General features: G+C 39.2%; 1 protein-coding gene across 5 annotated transcripts in view; it reads right to left on the bottom strand.

Moving 5' to 3' along the window:
- Positions 1–12,088, bottom strand: part of golga4 (golgin A4) — a 202,165-nt gene that overhangs the window by 115,497 nt on the left and 74,580 nt on the right. For 4 of the 5 annotated variants that reach the window (XM_060925343.1, XM_060925346.1, XM_060925347.1 and 1 more), the window contains 5 exons: positions 9,375–9,422; positions 9,041–9,097; positions 8,710–8,808; positions 8,489–8,633; positions 3,340–3,536 (listed from right to left, as the gene is read on the bottom strand). In XM_060925343.1, coding sequence (XP_060781326.1) covers positions 3,340–3,536; positions 8,489–8,633; positions 8,710–8,808; positions 9,041–9,097; positions 9,375–9,422 — 546 coding nt within the window. The remainder of the gene's footprint in view (positions 1–3,339; positions 3,537–8,488; positions 8,634–8,709; positions 8,809–9,040; positions 9,098–9,374; positions 9,423–12,088) is intronic. The other variant, XM_060925344.1, reaches the window with a different exon arrangement.

Below are 12,088 nucleotides of genomic sequence, written 5' to 3'. Positions count from 1 at the left end.
GGGCTCCAGCCCGACTTTGCACGCTCGTAGCTTGGGCAGGGGAGGTCCCAGCCTGCCCAAACTTGACAGCCAGGGTCCTCTGCCTTCCCCCCAAAGAACCAGCGCGGGCAGGGCGCGCCAGCCCCGCGCCTCGGGGCGAAGAGCCACGGTGCTCGGCTTCAGTTTCGCTTTCCCATCGGCGGCTCCTGCCCGACTTTGGACGCCCGTAGCTCGAGCAGGGGAGGTCCCAGCATCCCCAAACTTGACAGCCAGAGTCCTCTGCCCTCCCCCCAAAGAACCAGTGCAGGCAGGGCGCGCTAGCCCCGCGCCTCGGGACGTAATTCGCCCCGAGGCGAGCCGCGGCGCTCTGCTTAGGTTTCGTTTCTATCCCGGGCTCCAGCCCGACTTTGCACGCTCGTAGCTCGGGCAGGGGAGGTCCCAGCATCCCCAAACTTGACAGCCAGAGACCTCTGCCCTCTCCCCAAAGAACGAAATCGCTGAACAAATGTCTCACAGTCTTATGTCCAACGTCTGTAGCAACCTCTTTCTCCAACCATTCCCAGCGGAACTTGTTTTTCACTATTCTGTCAATTTCTTTAACTCGATTTGCATCTTTACGCTTGATCACGGAGGCTGCCATCTTTCAACTCTTTGTTTGAAGCAAGCTTACGTACAGCTATCTAACAAGCGCGTTCATTGGTTGTTACAGAGCGATGGGCCAATCACGTACCTCATTTCATCTCAATGATGGAATTACTGAAAGTTGGAATGAATAGTATACGAATGAGGATTTTTGAGCGAAAAATCGGAAAAATTTTTTTTTTCAAATTTTGAGGTGAAAAAGGCGGAATTCCGCAAATTCGCGGAAAAATCACATCCCTGATCTGAGATTGTGACATCACTTGGGCACTACATGACTTGCCGAGGCTGAGAAAAATCTAGTGGACACATCATTTATAAATTGTTGTAAACAACCCTGAAGATACCCCAGTGTCAAGCGTTTGGGTGTTAAAAATAAGCCGTGAAGCAGTGAACACGCACACAAACAGTAGCGCACACATACCCAGCCTTTGGAAACCTTCTGCCTCCATCACCAGCTACTCAGTGCCCCCCCCCAAAAAAAAGTTTCAATTTTCCCTGTATTTTTATGTGAAATGCTTTTTTTTGTTTACTTTTCTCAGTGAATAAAAGCAATCTATTTAGACAGCAAGAATCACATTACGACAATGGGATTTTTAGTAGTATCTGTGTCATTGCATTGCATATGCATTATCTAGCCAAGTGAGATTCAGACTTCATAACTGGTGATTCATGTATTTTGTTGCCAGTAAAAATCACATGGTTACAGAAAATTTCTGATTAGATTTTTAGAATTAGAAGCCTTCATTACATTTATTACAGCACAGTGAAGTTCTTTCTCTGCATTCAACCCATCTGAAGCTGTCAAAACACATGCATGCGCGCATGCATCCAGAGACAGAGAGAGAGCGAGCAGTGGCACCTGTTTTTTTTTTTTTTTTAAAGAATTATAAGCCTTTATTGGATGGCTGGGTTTCTAAGGTAAAATGGCATTCGAGCATGCCAGTTACATTTCAGGTGGATATCTGGTTTCAGCACAAATGGCTATGCCTAGGTAAACCTATTTTTATATCATAACTTTTAAAATAGATAACCTGTTCTTATAAAATTTTATTTTTAATTTAAATGTGTGGTGGGCCACATCAAGGCGCTTGCTGTGATTGGCAAACAGTGTTTACTTTTGGGTTTTGTTTGACTTTCAAACATTGCCCCTGTATATTTAGCAGAATGCCTTACAGATGACACCCAAAATAATTTTTTAATATCAACAAATGTTAGCTTCCCAAAGGTTCCCTTTAATAAGAAGCTTGGTGAAACAGCTTTTAGTGTCCATTCTCCCAGGATGTGCAACTTACTTCCAGCATACATCCGTCAGACACCTTTAAAAAAAAAGGCAGCTTAAAATACATTTACCTTGGGTTTTTAATCAGTCCTCTTTATTTTATGCTTAAAACTTTTAAATTTCTTAATGACTTCCCCCATTTTATTTTCTGTATGATTACTTATTTCTTAAATAACCTTTTAGGGTTTTTTTTATTTTATTTTTTATCTTTACCGTGTTGCATTATTACTGCTGTTTTACTATAATTTTATGATTTTACTATATTTTTCCATATTGTGAAGCCCCATGAGCCATATTTTTGTTTGAAAGTTATTATTGCTATTATTATTATTATTATTATTGAAGTGACATTATTAATGTGGGGCAGCACGGTGGTGTAATGGCTAGCACTGTTGCCTCACAGCAAGAAGGTCCTGGGTTCGAGCCCAGCAGCCAGCGAGGGCCTTTCTGTGTGGAGTTTGCATGTTCTCCCTGTGTCTGCGTGGGTTTCCTCCGGGTGCTCTGGTTTCCCCCACAGTCCAAAGACATGCAGGTTAGGTTAATTGGTGGCTCTAAATTGACCGTAGGTGTGAATGTGAGTGTGAATGGTTGCTTGTCTCGGTGTGTCAGCCCTGTGATGACCTGGCGACTTGTCCAGGGTGTACCCCGCCTCTCGCCCGTAGTCAGCTGGAATAGGCTCCAGCTTGCCCGTGACCCTATAGAACAGGATAAGCGGCTACAGATAATGGATGGATGGATTATTAACATGCACGCACAGAGAGAGAGAGAGAGAGAGAGAGAGAGAAACCCATCATGTCAGGTCAGGTGTTGATTCGCCTGCTACATGTAACCCAGTACAACCTGCCGCATGGGTCGGGCCATCTGCGACTAAACTGGCAACCCCTCTAGGCTCTAGCCTAGATGTGGAGGGTGAAACTGGACATCTTGACAGTACGAAATAAAAAATCTGTCTTAAGGTCTGTGGTGGACCACTCCCAATTAGGTGACCTGTGGCATCACCATAAGACAGAGATAAACAGACCTATCTACCGGCCAGCCGCTGCAGCATGGCACCAATGCCAGCATGTCTCGGTCTGTTCTTGCCCGCTGGACCACATAGGTCCACGGTGAGAGAGCAAACCTAGTCAATTGCAAAAGCTAGTGTTGCTGAAACCTTGCATGCAGTTCTATGGTATAGAAATATGAAATGGAGAGACACTGATCTCAACCAATGGCAGGAGAGAGCCTACGACAGACCTACTTGGAGGAAACTTATCAAACCTCTGCCAAATGCCTAGAACAGTCTTAGTCGTATCAACTGACTGCAGATTATTATTATTACTACTACTACTACTACCATTGACCAAAACATTGTTTTGCAATTTATGCCCTTAATTTCATAGCTTTTGCTATTTAATAATATACCGTTCCATCAGAAGATTAAATGATTAAACATATACCTTCATCTTTTCCAGTTCTTGCAGTCTCTCCTGTAGTTGCTGCTGCAGGGCTTCATTCTCACTGCTGAGCTGAGCACTACGCTCTTTGTTGGTGTTAATCAGCTCCTTGCAGCGCTGCAGCAGTGTCTCCTGTCTCCGTACTCGCTTCTGCAAAACTTCCAATTCAGCACTGTTACCTGGTTCACCACTGCCCCCTGCTGTGCGTGCGTGCACGCGCGCACACACACACACACAACAGCAGGGGTCGATATAATTTTTGTGCCAGTTATAGTAATGCACTCAGTCTCATTTCTTATATTCATTTTAATAATGTGTCTAAAACATATTTTAAAGGCTGGATCAGCATCATCAGTGCAAATGTGTGAAAAGGAAAGTGAATGCACTATTACAGCGACATTAAAGGAAAAAACTCACCCTGAATAATGTACATATTAATCTTTAAGAATAAAAACCGATCTTCAATAGCATTCAAGATTTATTTTGTACTGAAATTCTGAGTTGAGTTCTTTCATCAACATGATGGTATATTTTCATTTTGGTTACCCCACCAACAATTCAAACATCTATTTACTGTGGCACCTGTAGGAATTAGCTCTTGCTTTGTCTCCATATGAAGGCTCAGTGCAACAGCACTTTGGTGTTTTAGTCTGTCCAGCTTTCTCACCTCCTCATCTGTACTCTTCACTCAAAGAGATCAGCTTCCAAAGCTTCAAATCTCATGCTAATTATCATCAAAGTCATCATGCTTGTCATCTTGTACTAACCCCATTACCTGAAAAGTTGGGATATTTTCCAAAATACAATTAAAAAAAATATCTGTGATATTAATTCATGTCAACCTTCATTTAACTGACAAAAGTTTAAAAAAAAAAAAGATTTAAGTTTTACTGTCCAACTTAATTGTACAGGGTGTTTCAAAAAATTTGATATCATTCTGGGATATTTACATCTTAAATAATACATTTTTTTGTAAACATTTGTATTTTGTAAACATAAACGAAGTTAGAATTTGATGGATGCAACACACAAAAAAAAAGAAAAAAAGTTGGGACGGGGCAAAATGAGATTCAAACGTTTAAAGGATATTCAAGTAACTCCATTTTGGAAGATTCCACAATAAGCAGGTTAACTGGTAACATGATTGGGCATAAAAGGAGAACGCACCAAGGCTCAGTCTTTGCAAACAAGGACGGGTCATGGCTCACTCCTCTGTGCCAAAATTTGTGAGAAAACTATCAGTCACTTCAAAAAGAAGAATTCTCAACGCAAGATTTTAGGTCTTTCAAAATGTACAGTACATAATATTATGAAAAGTTTCAGGGAATTCGGAGACATCTTAGTGTGTAAAGGGCAAATGTTGGAAACCACTGCTGAATGTGCGTGACCTTTGAGCCTTCAAGCAGCACTGCCTAAGAAACCATCATGCTAATATGACAAATATAGCCACATGGGTTTGGGAGTACTTCAGAAAACTGCTGTCATTTAACAGTCTGCTGCTGCATCCAGAAATGCAACCTGAAACTGTATTGCACAAGGAGGAAGCCATTCATCAAATCTATGCAGAAATGCCACCAATTTCTCTGGGCCAGAACTCATCTCAGATGGACAGAAAGATAGTGGAAATGCGTGCTGCTGTCAGAAGAGTCCACAATTTCAGCTTGTTTTTGGGAAAAAACTGTCTGTGCCAAAGGTGAACACGACCATTCAGTTTGTCATCAGAGAAAGGTGCAAAAGTCAGCATCTGTGATGGTATGGGGGACATCAGTGCCCACAGCATAGGGGAGTTGCATGTGTGTGAAGGTACCATTGATATATTAGGGCATATATTGGGATTTTAGAGAGACGTATTCATCAAGGCAATGTCTCTTCCCGGGAAGTCCATGCTTATTTGAGCAGGACAATATGAGGCTTCATTCTGCACAGACTAAAATAGTGTGGCTCTGTAGACAGTGTGTGTGCACTTGACTGGCCTGCTGCCAGTTCAGATCTGTCTCTTATTGAGAATGTATGGTGCATCATGAAGAGGAGAATCAGACGATAGTGACCGTGCACTCTTGAGTAGCTGAAGTCTTGTATCAAGCAAGAATGGACAACAATTCCAAAACTGTAACAATTGGTATCCTCAGTTCCCATATTTGGAGAAAAAAAAGGTGTTATTAAAAGGAAAGGGGATATAATACAAATGGTAATAATCCCTCTGTCCCAACTGTGTGTGTGTGTGTGTGTGTGTGTGTGTGTGTGTGTGTGTGTGCGCGCGCGCGCGTGTTGTAGGCATCAAATTCTAACTTTGTTTATACTTACAAAATATAATTTAGTTGGTCAGTAAAACTACTGAAAATCTTTTCTTTGTACTTTTGTCAGTTAAATAAAGGTTCACGTGAATTAACAAATCACACATTTTTGTTTTCTTGCATTTTGGAAAATATACTAACTCTTCTGGAAATGGGGTCAGTAGATCATTAACTAGCCAAGTCGAGTCTCTGCCAGAACAACACACCCATGTTATATATCTGCATTCATCATGACTTCCCTCGTGGCACGTGACTGGCCTTGGGGCTCATTTGTCTTGGAAACCACTGTTCTAATGAATGCATGAAGTCCTTGCACTTTATCATTGTCTTTCTAGCCTGCTGCTCGTCAAACCCCAGTAGTTCCTCCACTCTCTTCCAGGTCTTTGGTGATATTCTTTTATCAAAAAGCACTTGCACTGCATTTTGTAACTTTGAGACCTTTGAGTATCCACTACTTCTACATGACACTGAATATCCCTAAAAAATAGTGAGTAAAAAAAAAAAGAAGCTCTTGCAGTTTTAATTTTAGGAGCTGACAGTAAAAAAAAAAAAAAAGATCATTCAATATGTTCTTTAATACCATTAAGTTGCACATTGTTTAAATATTTTTCTCCTATTAAACACCATTGTAATTGTGCTAGCAATGACATCAGTGCAGCACACAACTGCTATCGTCTCAACAAAAATACAGCAAAACCCAACAAATTAGTCCTAAAATCATTAGGCACAGGGGTTAAATTGGGATTGGTTATGTGGGGGGGCTCTGCCTCGTACCCGCCCCTGCCCCCGCCGCCCTGCCCCAATATATTTTTTGGAAAATAACCCTCTAATTTGATAACCATATCATATTGCACAGAGATATACACCTTATCTGTGTGTTGTAGGCCTATGTGTGTCTTGTAGTGCCCCCCTACACATTATGGCAGTTTGAATGTAGATTGGTTGGCCAATGTAACAGATTGTACAGGTTGTTGTACATTGGTTTGAAGGAAATGATTAGTGGGGGGTCTGGGGGTCCTCCCCCAGAAGTTTTTTATTATCATACATGTTATTTGCTGAATTCTGGTGCATTTTAATAAGTTGTTAGCTGACTTTACAGAGGTAGGTTGAGCAATATCATGTTAAATCTTGTCACATGCCTACAGGTGAAAAACGTGAAGGAGAAATGTTCAGTGAGAAAATTTGAAGGCTCGCACAATCTTAAACCAAAACAGTTGATTTATTTTGGAGGATAAATGTTAAATATGCCAAAACACTGTCAGTCAAATTGTCAATCAAATATATTCATGCAGTGAATGCAACCAAATACAAACAACACTATAACATTGGAAGCATTTATTATTGTTATGATTATGTATTCAATTATTTATTTGGCATGTGGTGCTTTTTGTAGAAAAAATAGAAGCACAATCATTTGAATGCAGCAAAAGTTTTGCTGCATTCAAATGATTGTGCTTCTATTTTGCTGCTATAATATGCTCATCTTATGTATGTTCTAGACAATACAAAAAGCACCACATGCCAAATAAATAATTGAATACATAATAATAATAATTACACTAATAATACACTAATAATATTAACAATAAATAATAATAAATTAACATTAAATTAAATATTAACAATAAATAATAAAACACTAATAATATTAACAATACAGTGAACATAATCATTATCATATTTTTTATTATTAAAAACAAAATATCAAATAATACTGAAGAGGGGAAAAAATAATACTGATCTAAATAAGTTGTGTTTTTATTTTTAGACAGTATGTGTTTTGCTAAACACAAACTGTCTAAAAATAAAAACACAACATATTTAGATCAGTATTATTTTTTCCCCTCTTCAGTATTATTTGATATTTTGTTTTTAATAATAAAAAATATGATAATGATTATCTCCCCCTTCCCCCTGGCTAATTTCTGTCGATAACTGGGGATTATGGAAATTGAACTCGCCAAATGCACAGACAGTTCGTTCAAGCACCTCTGATGGATTAGGATCGTATGCAGGTAAAAGGGGAGACGGTGTACGGAGAAAATTATAAACAAGTCACAACGCTGAAACACAAGCCCAAAAACCCGCAAACCACGACTTCTGATTTTTTTTTTAAAGCGAGCTCACAAAAAAAGAAACCCCAAAGTCGCTTATAAAAAGCGGAATTGGCAACCCACGCAGTGTTCCAGAAACCAGAATCTCTGATCGCAAGTTCTGTTCTAAATAGCTTTGACAGGTCGTCTTGTTATCAGGAAAACTATGATCTATCTCATAAAAGTCATGGGTTTATTGATTAATAAAACAATATTTAATTATTCAGAACTGAAAATTGTGAAAAGGGTTTGTTGCTTTTGATGTGTGCGTGATCATATGCCATCCACTCCGAGCTTATGTGCTGGGGCTCAGCCCCGGACAGCCCCGGCCCAATTTAACCCCTGATTAGGCATGTTACAAACATATTTAATGTTTCAGGGTGAACTTTTCCTTTAAGTCCAAGTGACATTTTGTTGTCATCCAAACCACTGTATGTCACATGCATGTATATAATGGGAAGAAATATATTTTTCAGCATCATGGTTCAAAATACAAGATGTTACAATATAAAGAATGCACAGGATTAATAAAATGCAAACAGAGAAACAAATAAGGTCAAACAAAGTACGAAACTACAACATATTAAAATAAAGTGAATATACAGGACTGTACAGGTAGCTATAAAATATACACTAGGTAGCTATAAAGTATACACTAAATAGCTAGATCATCAGTATAAACTAGGCAATATAACTATGCAAAGCTGACTGTGCAAATTACATGTAGTAAAACAGAAGCAGTAGCTCTGTGCGTATTGCACCTACCTTGAGTAAGTTCCACATTCTCCACTTGGCTAGTGCTTTCAGGGTCAGAGGTTGTCTCTGTAGAATCAGCAGTCTGGGCATCACCTACTTCAGGGGAGACCAAAGCCTCAGGGCAACCATGTAGCCGTTTCTTCATAAGGGCAACCTAATTCCAAAAAAGGGTTTCAGTATCTGTGTGCCAGTACATATTCTAACACTAGCAAAAACATTCATAAACACACTTGAGTTTGCAAGACAGAGATCATCTGGTCTTTTTCCTCTAGAGCAGCATCAAACTCCTCCTGCAGGTGCTTCTTGGCCTGCTGATCCATCTGCAACTCCTGGCAAACACAGATACAGTGAGGTGAGATGGAACAGTCCATGGTGCAATGGCAGGAAAAGGTAACATCTGTGCATTTGCTGCAATTAACTTTATAATAACCACAAGCTCCAACTTCATCATTGATTTATGAAGGAACTAAAGATTACCAAGAAAAAGCCTGGTGTTTCTATTCAACTAAAGATGAAAGCAATGTAGGAGGAAAAGGACAGTGAGTGAGTGTGTGGTCATACTTCTCTCAGCTCCCCTATTCTACGTAGTGCTTTGTCTTGACTCTGACTGAGAATAGCCTGTGGCAGAAAGAAGAGAAACATATTTTAAGATTAACAAGATACCTTTACTGACAAGGGGGGAAACACTTGTGTTTAGAGCAACTGGTAATCAAAGTCAGATTCAAGTGTTTAGAATATTTTGTGACCGCTGTGAGAACATGAGAATGTATGCATGTCTTTTGTCCATAATATTTCATTAGACACCCAAACTCATCAACATGATCACAAAAAGGCCTCTTCTAGAGGAAGGGATATTAAGAGATCATTAATGTGCTTTTAGAGCCAAAGTATTTACCTGCGTTTTCTCTTTCTCTCTCTGTACCGTTCTGTAGGCTGTTACCAGCTGGTGGAGAGACAGAATAGGAAAATGTGAGTGACTCTGACACTCAACATGTCCTTTCTGGTATGATAAAATAATAAAAATAAATACATATGTGACACCTCACCGAATCCAGGGACGCATGTCGGCCGAAATTAATCCGAGATAATCGCAAAAGAAGCATTTTTTTTTCGAAATTTGTGATTTTCGTTTTTTTCCATCATGTGCAAGTTGAGATCTTGAAGAATGCAATCAGTATTTCAGATAATAGATTGTTTTGTTGGAAAAGCATACATTTTTTGTTGCAAATTGTCTCGTTTTTGTCAGGACTGTAGCCTGCTGGGGGGTGTGGGTAAATTACCATATGGGCCATTCACATGATGATTTAAGTCTTTTGGGGTTTTTTTTCGCGAATCAGCTGTATGATACGAGCTGAGCTCGTGGCTACTTAAGCTGCATACAGGCATGTAATTTCACTATGGAATGAGCAAGCTAAACAGAGTGCAGAGGAGCTGAAACACCGCAACGCAAACAGACACACGGTATTTACATCGGAGATAACCATTTCTAGCAAAAAAACCGCAACCAAAAGGAAGTGTTCTAGGACTACATTCCATCGGAGGCATTGGTGTGTGCAAGGCGACGTTTCTCTTTCTGATGGGGTAAGTTTATTAATCTAAGGCTGTGTGGTTATTTTTGCATGTAACGGAGAGTGTTGTGGTTTGGTTACATGAAACTAGCGTTGTGTTATCATCGTGCTATCTTTCTTTCTTACGGTGTATTTTGTTATTTTTGCATGTAATGGAGAGTGTTGTGGTTTGGTTACATGAAACTAGCATTGTGTTAGTTGTGTTATCATGCTATCTTTTTTTCTTACGGTGTGAGTAATTTTTCAACCACAAAATGTTAAAGTATACTTTAGGACTTATTTTTGTACTTCATAATTGTTTTGGGCATACTTTGCATGGAAGGAAAATTGACGTGGTGATCTTTGTTTACATGAAAGTAGCATTGTGCTAGCTAGTAGGGGGTAGAGCTTTCCTTAATGTCATGCAGATGAGCACCATTATGTGCCCGCCTTGCACCCAGAGTAGCTGAGATGGAAAACTTTGAGGGTGATTTTCTCCCTTTTCTGTTTTAAGAGGTATGCACTTTCAAAAGGCCACACATTCTTCAAATATTGTCAGATCTCCACATGGAAGGCATCATTGGAAAGCTTAGAAACTGTACTTTCTGAATCTGTCAATAACTCAAAATGCCCCCGGGTGGACATGTGTCCCTGGATTCCATTATCTGACACATATCATACTGATATTTGTATAGCATGAAAAAAAAAGAAATGCAGGCAAAATTAAAACAGATGTCCAAGTCTACACAAAGACTAAACACAATGATAAGTATTATTTAAATTAATAGGTGCAGCTGTTATGCAGCCTTATAATACTGAAGTGTACAGTGGGACCTTTCATCCATAAGAGGTCCTTAATAATAAAACACACAATACCTGTTGCCCTGCATATAAATAACAGGCTACCTAAAGTTATTAAGAATATTATTAATAACTAAGAAAATTATTAAGAAAATTAAGAATAACTCAATAAACTTCCATAGCTATGCAGATGACACTCAGCTTTACTTAGCTATGTGACCTAATGACTATGCCCCTCTTGAGTCTCTTCATAGATGCATTGACCAAATTAACAAATGGATGTCTCACAATTTTCTTCAGCTGAACGCAGATAAAACTGAAGCAATTATATTTGGCAAAAAGGAGGAAAGGCTTAGGATTGCCACTGTTCTTGAAACTAAGGGGCTTAAAGCAAAGGATACTGTCAAAACCTTGGTGTCCTTATTGACAGCGAACTTAACTTCAACAGTCATATGAAAGTGGTAAAAAAGTCTGCATTCTATCACCTAAAAACATTTCTAAACTCAGGGGTCTCATGTCAAAACATGATCTAGAAAAACTTATTCATGCTTTCATCTCCAGTAGGGTTGATTACTGCAATAGCCTTTTCACAGGTCTTCCAAAAAAGACCATCAAAGAGCTTCAACTAATCCAAAATGCAGCAGCAAGGGTTCTTACAAGAACAAAAAGGGTAGTCCATATCACTCCAATCCTAAGGTCTCTGCACTGGCTCCCAGTGAGCTATAGAATTGACTTTAAAGCACTACTTCTTCTATTTAAAACATTAAATGGGATGGGACCCAGCTACCTACTGGATATGTTTCGATTATATGCACCAACTAGGTCTCTAAGATCACAAGAGAAAAACTTGCTAGTAATACTAGCTGTCAAAACGAAGTGTGGTGAAGCAGCCTTTAGTTGCTATGCTGCTAAGCTTTGGAACCAACTTCCAGATGATATCAAAAATGCTCCTACTGTTGTTAGTTTTAAATCCAGGCTCAAGACAAAGCTGTTTTCAGATGCTTTCACTTGATTAATTTTTACCTAAGTAATTAATTTCCTTTAACATAATTTCTTTTCATTTTTATTTTAATGATTTTACTTTCTTTATTTTAATTTCTTTTTAATCTTGGATTTTAATGATTTTACTTTTACTTTAATTCTTTGTTACTGTGATCCTCGTAGATTTTGTCTGCGGGATGATTTTTGGTGATCCTCGTAGATTTTGTCTGCGGGACGATTTTATTTGGTGATCCTCGTATATTGTGTCTGCGGGATGATT

Source organism: Neoarius graeffei, chromosome 7 (genome assembly GCF_027579695.1).
Source record: "Neoarius graeffei isolate fNeoGra1 chromosome 7, fNeoGra1.pri, whole genome shotgun sequence".
Classification (NCBI taxonomy): Eukaryota; Metazoa; Chordata; class Actinopteri; order Siluriformes; family Ariidae; genus Neoarius; species Neoarius graeffei.
Note: the sequence above shows the minus strand (reverse complement) of the source record. Positions and strands in the feature narration are given on the sequence as shown.